Source organism: Schistocerca nitens, chromosome 1, assembly GCF_023898315.1.
Source record: "Schistocerca nitens isolate TAMUIC-IGC-003100 chromosome 1, iqSchNite1.1, whole genome shotgun sequence".
Taxonomy (NCBI): domain Eukaryota; kingdom Metazoa; phylum Arthropoda; class Insecta; order Orthoptera; family Acrididae; genus Schistocerca; species Schistocerca nitens.
The window spans coordinates 351,917,272-351,937,953 of NC_064614.1; the positions used below are offsets into that span (position 1 = coordinate 351,917,272).

General features: G+C 40.0%; 1 protein-coding gene across 1 annotated transcript in view; it reads left to right on the forward strand.

Annotated features, from left to right (window-relative positions):
* Nucleotides 1–20,682, forward strand: part of LOC126248766 (pre-piRNA 3'-exonuclease trimmer-like) — a 250,164-nt gene that overhangs the window by 196,228 nt on the left and 33,254 nt on the right. The window contains exon 11 of the mRNA XM_049950130.1: nt 14,709–14,807. Within this exon, the coding sequence (XP_049806087.1) occupies nt 14,709–14,807 (99 nt within the window). The remainder of the gene's footprint in view (nt 1–14,708; nt 14,808–20,682) is intronic.

Genomic DNA, 20,682 nt, shown 5'->3' on the forward strand with positions numbered 1-20,682 from the left:
TTGAACTCAGATTTTATTTCTGATCAATTTTATTAATTAATGTTTTATTGAGTAAGACTTTTATTAATGAAAAGTAATATTTTAAAGATAGTAATGTCAAGCTGCCTTCAGGATAAAGGCTTTTAATTTTTTTAATGTAAGTTGTTGAGACCTTAAAGGAACTGAAATTGCTTTTGTCATATGAATTCAATTTTAACTATTTGCAATTCTTTCATAGTCTCTCTCTGTCACTGCTGGATTAACTGCTATTTATTGTGGTTGAAGGCTCTGGGAACATTGTAAGTGGACCATTGCCTTACACCTATCTTCATTGTAGGTTGACATTGGTGCTCATGGCTGGAGAAACTGTGGACCCATGTTCGCCTGAGCTAACGGTCCGACAACCATGGGGTCATCAGCCCTGTAGGCAGCCAAGAGTACTATCTTTATCTAAGGGATGTTTTTGTTAATACAGTATAATCCCACTTTTACGTTCCAGGAATTAATGTTTACCTGCTGTTTATGAGATTTTTATCTGTCCCGTCGAATTTCCTGTGGCCACAATGTTAATTTGCACCCGATTTTGCATCAACATATTTATAATTTTCCCGCAATTTACGCATTACAAAAAATGTTTGTGGAGAAAAAGTGACACTGGCATGATGATGTTGGCCATCCAGTAGTGTTTACAAATATTACATGGTTAAGCTTCTTGACACCTGGGCACTCTACTCAGCAGATTTGAACTGGAAAATGTGTAAAAGTTGGAACAATTTGTGCTGCATCTCCCACTGCTGCCAAGTTCTACTTGGCTTGGTGGTTGATGGGAGTAACTAAGTTCGTTCAAATGAAGATATCATGACCAATCACAACCATTTGCAACTGTCTCTACTGCATAAACGCAGTTTCATGATTGGTGTGATCATCGTGACACCTTTGTCGAACCATATTTAGTGTGTTTTGGCATATGGCCACTTGGAGTGCTAGATGACACAGTCATTCACTTTGCATTGCTCAAATGTTTTTAGATTAAACACAGCACTGGTTACATATTTTATTCATGTTGAGCAAAACTTGTTTCAAGAATTTATTCTCATTTCAAGTGCAGTATTTATGTATTTATTTTTTGTGATGTTACACAAACAATGTGAGCAATAGTTTGTGTGTGAGTGTGAGTGTGGTTTTCTCCATAACTGATGAGGCACCATACCTAATAACCCCAAAAAGATGACTGCAGTGCAAGAGATGCAGAATAAGACATATTCAAACACCACTTACGTACATATTTGCACTTGACAATGAGAAAAAATTCTCCAAATGCGTCGTGCTAAGCATGAAAAAATACGTAACTAGTGTAGTATTTCGTTATTTAAATAATGGATGACAGCTGCAGCCTTTCAAAACCATTGATTATGACATATGAAATTGAGTCAAATGTTCGTCCTTCTCAGACAGTTATCAGTTCCAGTTACATAAGGGGATTTTATTGGATAATAAACCTTCATTAGATAATAAACAGATCCCTGACAAGTCTTTTGATGCCTGTTATGTACATATATCATACATAAAGTGCAAGGGGGTAACCTACATGTACCTTTCACAGCTTGAAATGTTATTTCCCACATTTTACACCATTTTTTTTTTAAGTCCCTTGAAAAGTGTAAAAGTGGGGTTTCACTGTAAATGGTGTTCAGCTCAGTCTTGTCAGTTAATTACCCCAGCGCTGCACTCCCAACAGCGAAAAATCCTGCACACTGGTAGCAGAGCGTGTTTTTGATTGACAGATCTGAGGGATTATGGGTCGAGGACACTTCCATGAATACACAACTTGTCCTGCCTGAGTAGATGTAGATCTCATACCATACATGCACCCACACTGCAATAGTTCAAAACAGATTGTAGAATTCCAACCTAAGACATACCGTATTTACTCGAATCTAAGCCGCACTCGAATCTAAGCCGCACCTGAAAAATGAGACTTGAAATCAAGGAAAAAAAATTTTCCCGAATCTAAGCCGCACCTGAAATTTGAGACTCGAAATTCAAGGGGAGAGAAAAGTTTTAGGTCCCACCTCCAAATCGAAACAAAGTTCATCTAATTTTAATATGAGACACAATTTAGGTCGAATGAATGACGATACAGCTGCAGTAGTTTGGTTCGAGTCGTAAGCTTAGCAGTTAAGGTTTACCAGGTAGCCATTGCTATGCGTCAGGCGCTCCGTCCGTATTTATACGGGTACCCTTCCTTTTCACGTGATTCGTCTGGTTTGAATTGATTGCTTATTTTTCTTTGATCTGATAAGCGCCGTTTTCTTTGTTATAGGTGTTTACGTCACTCTAAGCTGAAAATGCATTACTGTACTGTGTCATGCATTGTTTGTCGCATTCTGATTGTGCGTGTTTACGGCCTGTCGCCGCTCGCGGGATGGCCTGCTTTTGTGCGCGCTACCGCCGCTTACAAATAAAAAATAGAGAGGAATCGTCTCATTAGCGAAACATTTGTTGTTACTTACACTATTGCTTTCTTTGATAATGATCAACAAGAACCAAATAATAAACTGCGTATGATAGATGATGTTCTGAACGAAATTTTAACGAAAATTTTTCTCCGTTTGAAAATCTTTGCAGGCGGCTTTTTAGTTCATTACATTCTGCACAGAAATTAGTCATCTTAGATTTAAAAATCTAGTCAATTGCCGTGCTTCATTTCTGACTGTATCACTATTAGGCATAAGAATAATACGAATATAAACATTACATGATATGCATATTCTTCCGCGTTTGCTGCTGTCTCACTCTAGTTTCGTAGTTTATTAGGCAGACAGGATTTAAATGAGATAGTAGCAAACACGAAACAATACATGGCAAAATGTTTATATTCATATTATTCTTATGGTGAAGAGAATACTGCATGTGATTCACAATTCATAAAAGTTCCTATTAGCAACCATCTCTTCTCACAGGTAGGAAAAAATTCAGAACGCAGAGTAGGCCATATTGACAAACATCCCAAACAGTCTTGCCAGTCGCATTTTTGTAGTACATTGAAATGCAGCTACATTCGAAGATGAACAATACAGAATTTGTATTTACTTTGTTGGATAATGTACCAAAATGCAGTGGTCGAAACTCGGGGCGGGGGAAAAAGGCTCGTCTTCAACCTTTTTTTTTTTTTTTTAATTTATTTACTGTCGCAGAGGTTTTGGTGCCAGTATTTATCTTTGTGCCTACAAATCATGCCTTTGTAGCGCTACATATATTCGACGGCAGAAGTTAGTTGTGGCGGCACCCACCAACATTTTTCAGAACTCCCGCTTGCTTTGCACTCGATTCTAAGCCGCAGGCGGTATTTTGGATTACAAAAACCGGAAAAAAAGTGCGGCTTAGATTCGAGTAAATACGGTACCCAATTATTTAACCTCAGCTCAGCCTCAGTCGACCCAGATCCCAGAACCACACTCTACAGCTACCAGTGTGGAGGATTTTTCGTGGTTGGGAGTGGAGGACTTGAGTAATTAACTGATGAGACTGAGGTGAATACCATTTATTAACAAAAACATCCCTTAGATGTATCTAGTAGTTTTGGGTAGCTACAGGGCTGTCAGCCTCGCATTTGCACAACTATCAGTGTGGGGGAGACACACTGGGCCCATGGTTTCTCCAGTCATAAGCATCAATCTCAACCTGTAACTAAGACAGGAATAAGGCAACAGCCCACTTACAATGTTCCCAGAGCCTTCTACCACAATGAATAGTAGTGAATCTAACGGTGATACAGACTGACCATGAAAGTACTGCAGATAGATAAAATTAAATTCAAATGACAAAAACAATTTCATTTCGTTTATGCCCTCAATAACTTATATAACAAAAAAAAAAAAAAATTAACGCTTTTATACTGAAGACTGATTGATAGTACTGTCTTTAAAGTATATCCAGTCATTAACAAAAGTCTTACTCAATAAAACATTAATTAATGAAATTGATCAGAAATAAAATCTGAGTCTAATTACTTTGACCCCGTGGACAAGAAACACAATACATGTAAACCAAATGCAACAGACATAGACACACATAGGACATCAACCACTACAAACCACACACATACAACAGAATTACTAATTCCCAAAGCACTGGCTTATTGTACAGGATCACGCTCTAACTTGTTACTGCTCAAAGACAACTCAAACAAATTGCACAGTGGTATTTGATATCTGAGCGCAGATTAAGATAAGGAAGTTAAGCAAAAGAATTCTTGCTTATTGCCTTACTTCTTATTAAAATTATCTTAAACCAAAAAAAGTAGACACAATAACTTAAATTACCATGGTGCATCACTTCTAAGATTAAAGAGGTGGCCCTCTGAAGCACCAGCGATTCAGTTCTTATTTTTTATTATTATTTTGTTATTTTTAAATAACCACTGACCAGAAGTGAAACAGAACACTGGCATACTGTGCCTTAATGCCTTGATTTTACTTAGAATCACGTAGGACAGCACTATCTCAGCCTTAATGTTTAATCCCTATAATCATTATGGCATATAATACCTTAACTACTTGGAAAAATTTCGCTGCATTGCCCATGTGGGTCCAGACGCAGATGCTTCAATAATTTAGCAGAACTGGATAGCCCCTTGCCCAGACAACACACATTGGGAAGATGTGTGTAACCATAACACTGCTGGCCCTTACTGCAATGAGTAAAATAGAAAAAGTGAACAAATGCCACAACTTTCCATAACTGTGACAAACCAGACCAGTAGCAGCAAATGACACAACAATGATGGAACAGCTAAAATGGTCACACTTCGTAATACCACTTCGTATCAGACTCAAACAACATTAACCTTGTTCCACACTGATTGGTGCTGCACAAAAAAAACCTGTAGCATCCAGCAGTATGTGTGCTGTAGTGCCGGCTGTCCAGCAGTTTACGCAATTCTCAGTGTAGGCTGTTGGTAATACTATTGGACCACCTTGCGCTACTGATCACGATTCTACACGAAAAGTGAACACTCGGAGGCACAGTGAAACAAAAGCCTTCAGTAATGGATCACAATGTAGTGAATGCATGTGTATACATTGCCCATTATCACCTTAGAAGGTGCACCTGGTCAAATTTGACAGGATGCTGCGATGACATTAAGAACACTCAGCGAAAAATATATAAATCACTAAAAATAATAATAATAATAATAATAATAATAATAATTAAAAAAATTTCAGCTTGTAATGCCCACTTTTGCGTTATTGTTACCGCAGACACAATAAAGCAATTACTTCAGACAGATAGTTGAAAGAAGTAGGTGGAATCTGCAGTTCACTATTGCCAGCCAATGCTGTGGTCCCAAAAGACAAACGTTTTAACACTCCATGCTACGACAACGTACTGCTGTTCACCACATCGGCAATTCACAACCAGGAGATGTTACCGTAAATAATTCCCACAGCCAGCTACCACTATTTGTTTGCCCCAAGCACTCCACGCTTCTCATAGAGGACACTCTGCTGACAACGTAGAGGTGAGTTGCAGGCCAGCACCACCCAAGTTCGCTGTTGGACAGATTTGCACATGAATTCAAACTGCTGGAACAATGAACATCTGGCACATTGGTAAAGAAGCAGTTGGATTAAATAAATCCATAAATTGCAGTAACAGGTTTTGCACTGCTTTCTTATCATTTCCTTGTAAATGTTTTACTGGGTGGTTCACATTGTTTTGATGATTTGAAATTTGAATAACACAAAAACTATTTGTGAAACAAAGTTTAATATTAGGTACATTATTCAAGTTTTCATATGAAATACAAACAATGACCATTTGTGGCTACGCAATACTCAAGACGGTTCATCCAATTTTTGAACACCTCTTTCTTAACTGCTGGGAGAATTCTGGAAATTTTATCGTGAATTCAATCTTTTTAACTGTTGCAAGTTTTTTGGACAGTCGGAATAAACTCTTGCCTTAAAATAACCCAATAGGTAAAAGTCTGGCATGTTTAAATCAGGTGAGCGAGGCAGGCATTTAACACAAGTGCATTTGGAAATTATGTGGTAACCAGACGCTTCATGGAGAACTTGAAAGAACCAAGTTTTCATAATGAAAGGCGAGGGCTTGGCTATGCATACGTTTGTTGTTCTCAGGAGTTCGAAAGATTTTCCAAGACCAGTTGACTTTTGGTTCGATGCACTGGCAGTTGCACAGGAGTTTCGTACCCAATTCCTTATTGTTTCCTGAGCAGAAATTAGATGTCGTGGCTGAATCTGAATTAGATTTCATTGTTGAATCTGGAAGTGCTTACAAAAGGCATGCTGCAAGTGCACAGCAGATTCTCCATAGCCAAAATATATCTCCACTACAACCAGTACAATGTGATTACTGGCCTTTATATGGGATGAAACTTGACACTGTGTACTACTAATAGATGGCACCGTTATTCCTGTATCTAGTTTTTAGCATGTGTTATTCAAATTTGAAATTGTCAAAACATTGTGAAACACTCTGCACTTTTTCACGTAATGCACTTGTGCTGGTTCTGCTGCAATGGGTGTAGCAATGACATCACATATACTGGTTTTCTTGTTTGCTCAGCTCTCTTTGTGCCATCAGACTTTAGTAAATTTGTCTTTCGAATGCTCTTTTCTGTGGCATCAGTAACTGAATAGTTCCTGTTGCATTGTATTTGGGTCTTCTTGCGATGCTCTACTCTGTCACCTGTATGGTGGTATCTTTCTGGCATGCCATCATTGTGCTTCATTCACTGACTTGAGCACTCAGCCAATCCTGCATGTTGCAGTCACTTCTGCATTCACCTTAACATGCTCAGATTTCTCCCTATCTGGCTGTCTGCTGGTCCTTGCCAGTAAAGAATTTTAGTAAATTTTTATTGTAAGCCTGGCATACTATTTTGAGGTGTAACAGTATCATATTCAGTGGATAAAACATTTTTGATACCTTTTAGCAATAAATCAGATTGTTATAGTGACCGTTAATTTCCTATCTGATCCTGTTATCAATATGTCCGTACTTTCATGCTTAATTGGGCCACTCCTGAGAATTTCGTTAGATAAGTCATAATCTGCTGCACAACATTGTTATCTTTTAATTTGCATGATTGTGTGGTGAGTTTGCTATCACAGTAGGGCATCAGGGATAGAATCTGTAACTTCTCAGGGGATGTTAAAGTGTTCAACTGGCACCTCACAGAACAACTGTCAGTAGCATGCAGAAACAGAGAGTGATATGAGGTGAGAGACTGGTCCGAGGAAGTCGGAATCACTGTAAGTACTGGCAGGCCAGGCTATTCACCACCAATGGGTAAACATTTGAGTCAGTTGCTCGGCCCAGGCCAAGCTTCACAGGAGCCCTCCTTGATGGCATCCAGTACTATTCTCCTGTGACATCCACATCAGCTGATCCGTTGATATCCACATCAGCTGATATGATTTCACCTCAACGTGCATTGGCAGGGATACTGAATCCCCCCCACACTCCTGCCCCCCTTAAAATGCCTCATAGGGTCGAAAATTGCCTGCTTTCTGCTGCAGCCTCTGTCACAAAAAGAGAAAGGGCGAGAGGTTCCCCAGCAGTGGACCAACCACTGAAGGAGGCAATGCCAGTGCAGCTAGCTCCATCGGAATGGAAGAAGATTGTGGAGGCTGGAGTGAGGAGTGGCTTGATGGAATCAGCGGGAGTGTTTGACTTAACCACCGGCAAGTGGGAGGAGGAGGGCGTTTGGTCAAATTCTACGGACTCCATGTCGGTAGTTGCAGGAGCTATCCTAGCTGGTGCTCAGTCTGCAGTTAAAAATAGGGTGACAGAGGGAGCGGAGAGAGTGGCAGTGGGGGCACATGCTGGTGCAATTATTGGTAGCCTCCCTGCTGACCAATGCTGCTGCTGACCCCATTGACCAGCCATCTTGGAAATGGTGGTTGCTGGAGCCCCACAGGTTGCTGGGCCAAGTGATTGGACTGACACGTCAACTCCTCTGCGTTGCTGTTCACCTCAGAAAAACTCCAATCTTCATGGCCCACTGCTACACAACCAGCCGTGCTGTTGGCTGAAAGACCAAGCCCAAATGGCAGCCCCATGAATATTGGGAAGGGCCGCTGCAGTCCTGGCCTGTGATTTGCAGTGCAGCATATCCCAAAGATATCGTGACTGGTGCCCATGGGAACGCTCCATTGGACTGCACCTGTTAATTAAAATTGCCTGGAAGTGGCAAGAAAAGTTGGCAGTGCATTTTCGCACAAGGTAGACACAGATTTTTTTATTTGAGATTTAAAGGTTCATGCTAATTACTCTACCTTTGAGTTAGAAGCTGGATGAAATTGGGCCATAGTCAAATGCTGTATACCATTGCGTATGCAGAAATCTGTGAACTCCCACAATACAAATTGCTGACCATTAATGGCGGTGAGGTTCCAAGGAGAATCCTCAGTAGCAAAAATAGCCATCAACATGTGAATAGTGTCTTGACGTCATGGAGGACAGTTCGGCAACATACGGAAGATTCGACAATGCATTGACTAACAATACCCCAACATTACACAAATAGGGACCCACAAAATCAACATGAACCTTGCCCCAGGGATGTTCTGTAATTGACCAATGTGGCAGCGCAGCCTGATTTTGTATAGATTCCACACAAGACCGGAAAAGATGTTCAGCAGCGTGATCGCCCACCTGCCAGTGAGTGTGATGCAAGACATACCCCAGTGCAACACATGTAGCAACTGGAGTATGCAAGGAGGCAGTGCCAGAGGGACTACCAGTTCACAGCTTTGCTCCTCTGTGGCAAGTGCGAGGACCATCTGGACAGCACTTATCTGATCCTGCAACAGGTAAAACTTAGACCACACTGAAGCAGCTCCTGAAGGAGTGCAATCAGGCCATTCCGTGAAGACTGCTGATGATTTTCTGGGAAAGTGAGTCAGCAACCACGGCTTCCTGTGCTATTGAAGGAAAATCCAGCAATTTCTGCGCAAGGCACTCTGCATAGCAAAAACTAAGAGCCTCCTTTTGATCGAACTCCATATCAGGACCACTCGGCAACTGTGTTTGTTCATTCACATAATTGTGCTGGGTGGTGGACTGGTAACAAATGTCATAATTATAATTACTGAAAAAATGAGCCCAGCTCTGCAACAGCATGGGGTCGGGGTGGGAGACAGTCTGATCCAGTAGTTTAGAGTGAAGGGCAAATAAGAATACCAGGTGCTTTTGGTCGGTGATGAATAATAACTTTGCTCCATACATGAAAACATGGAACATATAATGCCAAAAATGGCTCCCAGTGCCTCCTTTTCCACCTGTGAGTAGTTAAATTGCACCAGAGAAAGCATCTTTGATGCATAAGTGATGGGCTGTTGAGTGCCATCTGGGTTCCAATCTAACAGAACTGCACCAATACTATACTGACATGCGTCAGTGGCCAGCGTTAGTGGTATACCTGGTGTAAAGGAAGCCAGTCAGGGACAGAGCACAAACGGGGCTTGAGGGACTGATAGGCCTGTTGACTGTCCTCAGACCACACGAATGTGGTGCCCTTTTGCTAACGCCGATTAAGAGGATGGTAAATATGCACAATCTAGGAAATAAACTTAGAATAATAAAAAATCTTGCCAAAAAAGGGACTGGAGCTCCTTCAGATTCTTGGGCATCAGCAGGTTGTGATGGCTTTGATGCGCTTGTCCATAGGAATGAGGACATATTTGCTAAGCACATATCCCAAAAATGCACTTTTGGAAAGAAAAAATTGTATTTTTCCAGATTGCAGCGAAAGCTGTCCTCCAGAATGCATTGGAAGACTATTTGCAGATTTTGTAAACGCTCCTCTCACACAGAGCCCTTCACCCAGACTCATTGAAGTAGTTTACACAAGAGGGAATATCATTTATAAATTTGCTTAAACTTGTAAAGCCCTATGGGATAGTGAGTATTGAGAATTTCTGAGAAGCTGTGTTCAGTACCCACTGAAGATATGCATCACGCAAGTCGGTGGATGAAAAACACATCACCAACAACTCCTTTGGCCGAGGAAGTGGATACGAATTCATGATACATTGCACTTTGACCATCTGTTTAAAATCACCGCAAAGCTGCACAGCACCATCTGGTTTGTGTATCATCACCAAAGGGATGGAGCACTGCAGTAGGAGAAAAAATGCTGAGGACTTGCCAATGCTGCAATTCGTCTTAGACCTTATCGCACATAGCGAAGGGAATGGAATGGGGGTGACAAAATTCAGGTATTGGGGATGGCTTAAGGGAGATGTGTGCTTCAGAATTTTCTGCCTAACCTAAGGTATTCCAAACAGCTGGTTGTATGACAGTAGTAAGGAACCTAAATCTTTAAAAGCGGTCGACTCAGTCTTAAACTGTACTTTCCCAGCTATCTGGAAGACAAGCGCATAAAAGGCATTTAACCCAAAAATATCCTTCATCTTGCGTGAATTTACCATTAACAGTGTAAGCTGTCATCTCACATTCTTGCAATGGGCAGAGACAGATAATTGCCCACTCAAAGGAGTACACTGTTTACTATAAGACTCAACTTGATGTAGTGGCTGTTGCAACATAGAGCTCAAGAGTGTTTGCGTACCTAAGTTAGTTAGGCTGACTGTCACTCCTGGGCCTACCTGAAACTCAGTCAGTCGTCCATCTACTGCCAACATAGCAGAATGTGCTGAGTTGATTCTTGTGTCATGTGGCAGATGGTCTCAGAGTCTAGGGAAATCAATGTGGCCTCTGATGACCTCCTGTGGCTTGCTAACTTTTCACAGACTGTTGCCAAATGGCCAGTTTGGTGACATTCCCCACATGTGGTCTCTACCTCTATCTCACATGAAAAAGGGCCACTAACTATACCACAGCTCAAACAGCAACTTTGAGAGAATAGAGAGGTTTAGTTTCATATAAATGGGGATTTTTGGAACCCCAAAATCCCCAGTTTTGATTACTCATAACTCCATTCAGGTGGAACTGTACTTCACCTGTGTACCAGATGCAGCCAACATCAATTCTTCATTATCAATCACTGTGAGAAACTGGGTTGTAAAGTCAGCCTTTTGTCGCACAGCCTGTGCAGGTCTGACCTGGTGGCTTTGGATTCTGAATGAAAGATGTTGGCTCGGTCTCAATATCTTCTGTGCGCTGGAATGCTTCAAATGAGTCTCTGCTAGAGTTCCTTGGATGCATTTCCTTGAATTTTGCTGAATGGTTTACAAGACACATATTCAGGAGAAACTACAGTTTGCCTGGGGCCAACATTCCCCACTAGATCATAAGCTATGCTGCCTGACCTTCAGAATATGGCAAAGAGCTTGCAAATGGTTTTTGCATCACGGGCTTCTGGAGCGTTAAATTGTGTTTCTAAACAGCACCTTATTGCCACAGGACTATGATCTAACCTGTGGTATTCCAGAACCACATGTTGTTCAATGAATAAATGATTTCAACCTCTTCCACAGGTACACTAACCCCTTTTCACGGTTCAACGATGGAGCTGACTGTGCTAATCTGGGATGCAGCACTTATAGGCACTGCATATTGCAACTAGTGTGTCATCTATTAGTAACTTTTCCCACTATTTCAAAACTTCTGTATAAAATTCTTACAGCTTTCACAGAAAACATACCACTTGTTCCAATCATCTATCAACTTTTAGTTTTCAAGATATTTAGGTTTGATATGAGAGACTCCTTTGCTAGACACCATGTACAAAGACCTCATTTGACTTTTGAGTATTGTTTGTTAGTCTGTGACTCTTTCCAGGTAGGCTTGATAGCGTAGATAGAGAATTTAGCAGCCCTGTCAGCAAACATCAAGATTGATGGAGATGAGCTGGCACACACATCGCAGTGGAATAGTACAGAATGTCATAGCATACGGTGCACGCAAGTTAACTTGTATGTCGAGTTTCGTCTCCTCTTCTGGGGTTCAGCTCCTGGCTTTGATTCTGAGCCACAGTCAGCTTGTATAGTTTACATTTGTGCTGATAGTGATGGTTCATAGCAATGTCATAACTGTGTGGATATAACAGTGGTGATGTAGGACATTCTTAGACCTGTCACTTTTTTTTTCTCCACAGTGTGAAATTATAGTCACTACGGAACCTGCAATGCAATGTTGGCAGGAGCTGCTGCATCTCCAGGAGCAGCAACAAAAGTTGAAGCAGGAGCAGATTTAGGAACTACTACAACAGAATATGGAATTGCTATGTACTTACGCCATGCTCATGGCACAAGTCTACAGAAAGGATGGAGAAATATACCTGCACCGGTTCTTGCTGCACTTCCAAGTGAAGTGTATCTTCAACCCAATTGATACATCTGCCTTGTGCAGCAGTGTGGGACTATACAAAATCACACAGAATTTGAAGCCTTCTATTGAGCCTCGGAAACTTGACTTTGTCAGTTGCTCGCACAGTATTCTGGTTATCAAATCCGTGTAGTGGCAAGATGATTATAGTTTAACTAGCACCACAAGTGTCCCAGGTAGTAGGATGAAGTGTGGATGGCTGACCTGCAAAGCCTATTGTGCAAGTGTCATTTTGAGTTACCCAGTGAACTACTTTGTATGTGAACTCACTAATTATAGACACAATAGTGCAGTTAACGCTCTATCCAGAGGTTCATACTAGGGCACTGGTTTTGTCCAACCTTTCTTCAGCCAAACTTGCTAAGGCTGCGGAATCACATGAACTTAAAGCAGCGGCAATGGACATTCTTCCCAACAACTGCTAAAGTTAGACATGTGCACTAAACAGACCCCCATGCTTTGTTGGGTGAACCAGGTGCCCTTGCCTTCTGCTCATGATTCAAGAGCCGTGACACCAAGGCACTGCCTGTCTTCACTCATGTTGGGCTTGGCAGGGATGCGCCAATCAAGCATCGTAATTATCACCTATGACTTTTTGGTTTCTTTGTGGCGCTCTCCTTCTGCACCTGTTTCCACTCAATGGGCAAGCTGGCACTCCTGCCCCAACTGTCATCTGATGCACATTCTCCAGACAAGATTATTGAAGTCACAAGTGAGCATTAATCGTGTTGCATTACCACATATTGGCATCAGCAATGCGAGTCTGTAGTTACATGCATTGTTCAACAACCTTCTGGAAAAGTGGAATGAACTGCTCGTTTTTTCAATCGCTTGGAATACTTAGTTGGTCCAGCAGTCTAGGATGTACTAATTTATGTTAACGGGGAGGAATTTCATGTATATAATTTTCATAAAATTGAACATGCATAGTTGCCTCTCCTGTATTGAGCAGTTTTAGTTGATTTTCTCTCAGCAGTTTATTACCACAGTTATCTGTCATTTCAGCATTTTCGTGACACACAAATGAAGGAACTGTAGCCTTATGTTCCACAGTGAAACTATTCCAGAAGACCAAACACAGTACTTTACTCTTCTCTTGTGACATCTATGCTTTTCACTGCCAGCATTATCATTTGAGTGACTATATAATTATTTCATCGGCTGTCTTCACTGAAGACCAAAACTTCAGCATTTCACGCCATTGTGGAAGTCAATAAGTTATGTTATAGCCAACAATCTTTTTTCAGATATGGTTTAATAGTTCAGTGAGTCATGGTGATAGCTAATTGTAGTTTCTTCTTGCCATTAATGAAGAGATTTTAGTGCATCAGTTGTGCAGTCATGGACAGGCCACTTGTCCATCTTGAATGAAAATAATCTCATCATTGTGTTTGATTAGTGGATAGCCCAGAGTATTAGACTCACCACCACTGCATCAAAAGGTTAATGGCAGGTATGTGTCTCACTCTTCTGATTTGTAGACACTGCCTGTGCTACCTCCACAGTACTACAGTACAATAGTAAGTCAGAGAATATCTGCAACAACATAGTTGAATGCTTTTTTCTTGTAGGTATATTGTTTATGATTTATTGGAGGCTTTATTGCTGCATATGCTTTTGTGCGTTAAATTATGTAGTAATATGTGAGGTGTCAAGTTATGTATGTGAGTGCCTAACTCTGTCAGTATACTGAACTACCTGAATGTGGACCAGAGCCTGATAATAAAAGAATTACAGGGAGTGTATACTGTGAATATTGTTTTATTAGTCTCATTAATGTACATAATCAAAATCATTTAGTTCAGGTACAGGAGAGACACCAAAATTGTGGTAAAATTTCACTATAAACATAGAACAACAGCATCATCATATTAATACAATTTTGTAATATGTACACACAATAAAATGAAATTAACTACCCCTTGCTCAAATTATCATTTCATCCTGTGTGAATTCTTTTACTGAATTGTAGTACTTCTTCCACAGAATCTGCTGTAGCCTTGTTTTGAGAATCCCTGGTTTCATATAAAATATGTTTGGCCGTTGACTTGTTTTATATTGTCATCCCCATATACTGTGGAGTCCTTGTGTATCATTTCAATTGGTGTGGGAGTAAAATAATTTTTTTTTTTAATTTCTTGTTTTATATATTAGGTGAAAATGATTCTGCTCAAATAATTTTTGTCTGCTTTGTAGAAAGATTATTATTCTATAAATGTATATGGAAGGAACAGTTAGGATTTGCAGTACACATTATGAGGTTCAGTTTAAGAATTGAACAGTTAATATTCTTTCAAAAAAAATTTAAAAACTTGAGAAATTCTTATGAACTATGTGTGTATAATTTCTTGTTATTATTTTATTGGTGCAATATTTATCAATGTTTTCTCTTTTTCGTTTGCTAGTGCAAGAATGATTCGGAAAAAGTTACAAGAAAACGAAGAGTTCAAAGTTACAAGTTACAGTTTACTCTGCCATAACAAACTGCTTCGCTGTGTGCTATGGTATGTATTGAGTTTATTTGAATTTTTTGTTATTATGATGTTCAAGAACTCACATTTATATATAATAATTGAACTATTGATATACTAACAATAAGATGGAAATGAATGCGATTAGATCAAATTCACTGCTTGCTTCGTGGGCCTTGTGGACATGTCAGAAAACAAAAATACTTGATCAGGGTGTATACGACACAGGACAACAGGGAGATCCAGGAGAAACCCGGGCATTTTTTCATCCGGGAAAAACCCGGAATTTTTTTAGGATTCCGGGAATTTTTCATTGTTTTAGTTTTCAGTTAAATTTTTGTAATTTTGACTGGTAAGAACCGATACCCTAACAAAGGAAGTTACTGTATACCACTACTGCAGAATAATACTTCAACAATAAAACTTAAACGAGAGAAAAAATGAAAATAACTTAAATTGCAAAGGAAATGCACCATATACAACGACGACACGCAGTGCTCTTGCAAGCGTCTGCCAACAGCAAAATGTGTCAAAGGCTTTATGAAGATTATGCAATGCTTCATAACAACAAATTGCCTCCTATGAGCATGAAGTCACAACTGTTATGAGCAGCCTCATATGCATGCGCAGTTGAGGCGCGCTTGAGAAGTAGATTCTCCCGCTTCTGGCTACAGGAATGTGGCTGTTGGCTGTGCAAGCAGTCGCAGCAAGCAGCTAGATGCTACCGGGAAAAGAGGGCGCCTAATTCATATTCTGGAGGGAGAAAAAACTTGTTTCACAAAGCGCCTAGCATCCAGCGTCCGTTTGTTTATCGATTATTTTGAAACGCTTCCCTGTTGGTTTTTGAACACATTTTAAGTTGATTTCTGAATGAATCATAAGTTGATTTTTGAAAGCGTGCATAGTGTACGTGATGTGTCTGTCAGGAGAATCCTCGTCACTTCTAGAAATAAACTTTCCGCAGACAAAAGGGGTCGGGGCTACCCGAGCTGAGTGGAGTAAAGCCGAACGGATGAATGCCAATCGCTGTCTGATTATGTGGTTGATTGGTTTTGCGAATGATCAGCATTGTTATAATTACTAGCGAAGTCCATAGATTCAGAGTACCAGAATGGAAATAAACGACTGACAGGAATAACAGGTGAGAAAGATTACGTACTCTCGGTGTACCGAAGAAAATGAAATTTTGACAGAAAATTTTTGGCCAGGTCGCTACACTAGTAAGGACCAGTTGTACAGTCCCCAGCTAGCAGCCGCTTAAGTTCTATTCTGGAAGTAACGCGGAAAACGTGTTGTACGAACATGTAATAACGCCTAACCGGAAAACAATCGCGGGATAACTAAACCTGTCATTCTGGCAAATTAATTGGCGAACAAATTTTGACAGTGGTAGGAATAGCTGCAGAATTGCTGATGACAAGATTGTTCGTTAGGAGGAGGAGAAATGGGGACATCACACAAATCATGGAAGGATAAGACGATTCCAAATTTATATAAAAATTTCATAATACTACTTTTCGATCTCATGCTTGTGAAGCTGGTGCATATGAGTGAAATGTGAAACTATTTCCTAACATAAAGCTTTTTGCTTGACCATTTGTGCCAAAACAGTCTCGTTTATTAGATGTGTGTTACAAAATTGCTGAAATATTAGAAAGGCCTATGTTGTTTTATCTAGCAGACAGTGACAAAATAGACGTAATCAGATCGAGAAACCACACCAGTCTTGGGTATTATTCGTATTAGCAGTTTTTTCAGTTTTGGATAACGATATTTCGATTTTTCATATAGTGAATCGTTTGACGAACTTTGATGAGGTAATAGATTCTTTCGCAGAAAGGAAAGCATGCCATTAAAGCTGTAGCATGATTAGAGAGCAAAAATTCTAGGAGCTAAGGATTGAAGATATGTGTACTTTGTTGCTTGTCTCTTTTCTTTATTGGTTTTATGTATCCTATATATTTAATTTTATGTCACACAAAGCAGCAAGTTATTAGGTAATAGGCAATAAAGAGTGCAGATTTTCTGAAGAGTTCTTGTTCTCCCAATTACAAATAATCCCATCCGCTATTAATCGCGAGATTATTTATTTATTTTTTTTTTTTTTAAGAGGGGCAACCTATCAAACCGGCCGACTGGGAGCAGGATAGGCACCACAGGACATTTCAACTTCCACTGTCCTGAATATAGTTTGATGGCATCCAGTACAAAATATACACGTTTCAATTCCACAGAGCGAAATACAGTGATGTGCAATAGAAGAATAGTTTATGAAGAGGCGTGGCACTGTACTTTGGCATACTTAAGACCAAATAATTTGTCTTACATTTCCTCGAACACATATGTTTTATGTTTCAGACTTTTCAGGAAGATGTGCGGTACAAGATGAACATATTTTTGAAAATTCGATTTTTTTTAGTATTGACCCGGTTTGTAAATATCGTAGATCCGAGGTTGATGCGCAGAGCAGCCTGAGTTATAGTGGGTCGTCTCCACGTGACCCATGTTTACATTTAGCGATTTTGCTGTTTCCCCTTCGTTTACTCTCACATCAAATGAAAACAAAACAGATATCTGTGGTTTTTTTCCCCCACCTTTCTGACAGTCAAGTATTAGTCGCCTTGCAGAACAATGAAGTTACTTTCGTCTGTTTGCTAAAGGAATTTAACTTTTATTAACCTTTTCCGCAGAGGCAGTCAATATATTTGAAACGAAATGTTAACTTCTTCCACAGTACTGGCTAGTTTCAACTGTTCACTGCATTTCAAGTGCATGTTTTCACCTTGTAGCACGTATGCCCTTTATGCCATAATAAAGAACCAAACACGATATAATACAGTACTGGTGCTCCAAGAAAATTTACATCCGAAAAACCGCACTGAAAAGCTTAATATCAGGTCGAGGTCTACTTGATTGGGAATCTGGACATACAAATGTGCATTTTAAGTATGCACTTTAAATATGCACATTTTAGTTATGGTTCACGAAATTACGATGCTCTTGAAGTATCCTCCGATGTCTTGTTTGTTTTATGACATAATGTATGATCTTTCAATGTTTTTCACGTACATACATACGGTCTTCCTGCGACATGATAGCTGCACAAGTGCAGTGACGCCTGTTATCTGCGCTCTCTGGCAACTGCTGAAACAAACCTATTTCTAACAGGTCACGGGAAAATATTGCTAATAGTGGTTTGAAAAGCGTTACTTTCAAAGTAAATATCATTTTACGTAAGTTGAACTATGTGCGAGAATGTACCATGAATTTCTTAAATCACAGAGCATTTGACTCTCATTTAAAAATCAGCTCTTTGATGACGAGCCATTTAAAAGAATTTTGAACCCTGAAGATCAGACATTTGTCATTATTAAATATTTTACTGGCACATTTTTGTGATTCTTAAAGTGTAATACGCGCAAGAAAGATCAACATTATATGCGAAATCATAGCTTCTCTTGCAGCTTATTAACCTTAGATACCAATATTATATGTGAAAGCTTTTCTTTTCTTGTAGCAGCACTATGTATATTAATTTAAACTATTAACTTTCCCTGTTTGTGCGTTCGTGCTACGTAACAGTGATGTTGCTGTTGGCTGACTACATCACGTGTCCTATGCTCTGAATATCCGCTGTCATCGACGGCCGAGATCACATGACATGAGCTATCACTCCCTTACAGAAACGCATCGCAATCTCGATTTCAATGATTCAGAAAGTACCATGCGGTGTTTGGTGGAATTCCAATGTATGCTTTTGTAATACGGAAATACGCAACGTTCATGTTGCTGGACATAAAAGATCTTTCCAAAACGCGTCTTTTTCTCTGAGTTTTGTATTCTAAAGTGCCGGGAAATTCTACGCCCGTGTATAAAACCTTAACCATTCAAAGGATTGATAAGGAAAAATATACTGTCACTTAACACGGAAAAAGTGTGTTTTCACCCGGGTGAAAGTGTATTTTTAAACGGGAAATCTGGGAAAAATCTGGGAATTTTTCTTCCTTGTCCACATATACTCCCTGATGATGCATACCAAAGAAAATTTCTAGTACCTTATTGTTCTGTCCACAGATACTAAGTGAAATGAAATGGCACTGAAAAATATGGAAGAAACAAAAAGTTTGTTGTAGTAGTAGTAGTAGTAGTAGTAGTAGTAGTAGTAGCTTTATTCATCCGTAGATCTCTTTTTACAAGGACATAGGACATGTCAAAGTATTTACAAGTTTAGACTAATTTAAAATAAGGTAATTCATATACACATATATTTACAGGCTTCTAGTTAGACATAATCATTAGATTTACTCCTGGTATACAATACTTTTTTTGCAAGTAACTTATTAAATAATGTAATGCCACACCGTTCATTCATATCTCACTATCAGTCACTGCACACACATTGTTTCATAACACTTCACTCACTACACACACACACACACACACACACACACACACACACACTGGTGATCTCTGGGCCATTTTCTGTACCGCAACCTCACATTTTCTATCCTGAAAAACTGAGTCATTATCCCTCCATAATGATTGAGTTGTTGAGCTCAGAAAGAGGAGGAGCTGTTAGTATTGTGCTGTGCATAGCTTGGGGGTAAGTATTTCTAGAAATGAAAAAAAAGAAGGAAAAAAAAATAAATGAAAGGTGTTATGTGTAAGTTTTAAACCTACTCACATTTACAAATTACAGTAACAAAAAAATTTCCACGAACCTAGAAATTTTACATACTGTGGTATCTAAGACGATTTGTAGGCCATTGATACATAGCATTGCCAAAATAAAACTCTTGGGTATTTGACAAGGTTTATTCCAACATTTATGAAGCACAATTATAGAGACAATGCGTGAAATACCTCCCTGGTTACGCACGGTGACCAAAAGTAAAAATGAAGAATAAACAACTCTACAGCTACATAACATCTCATAAATATCTATGACAAGTGGCACTTTGCGACAAGATAATTTTCCACTATTGCTAAATGTGTTCTTAAAATGTAGTGCACCTTATTGTTTTGTACTAGTGCAAGCATGGATGACTGCTGCATAATTTCTGGATACTGCTGAAGGAGTGAGATATACGGTGAATCACCCATTACTGTTCTTATTCTGGCACAGTCACTGTGATGAAATCGACCCTGGCTGCTTAGGTTGGCTATCATGTCCAGAAGACGGCAGTGCCTGAGGTCTGGAAGTAGTCCAAAGTATGACAAAAAGTCTGCCCGTAGTATCGGATGTACTACATCGACGACTATGATGTACATATGTCTGAATGGTGGAGCCATTGGCAGAAAACAGGCAACGATCATCACGACTATGATGAGGTAGGCATTTGGCCGGGTAAACTGACACAGCTGCTCTGGTGTCTACCAAGAATGGCTGTTTCGTGTATTGCTCAGTGATAAAAGGCGACGGCTGTTATCTGTTGAGTCAGTTGCTGTCATCACTGAGCCCTTGTCAATGCTTCTCATTTCACATGGCAGGTTACACTTTTTGGCCTCTGTATGGAATTGTCTGTGGTACTAGCGTACCATCATGGTTGACGGTGAGCAGTTGCGACCCCGTGTTGAGCTCTGGAGCTTGTGATGGTGGGTTGATTCAGAGGAACTAGTTCCAGACTGGATTTCAGAAGTGTGGAATAAACGGCTAGGAGCTCTTCTTCACTCAGAATCAGTACTTGTGTCGGATAGTTTTGTGGGCACATTGGTGCATGCAGAGCCGTGACCTGTGCTGTAAGCTCCACCAGTTGCACCTGTAATTATGGAAATATTGCTGTGGCGGGACTCAGGTTGTGGTGCGACACCTACCTCCCATGCAGACGGATACATTTCCACTATATGGTCGGCCGTCTGCATGTGTGTGTCTAAATCTCCTGCACACACCATAAGTATCTTTTGTGTG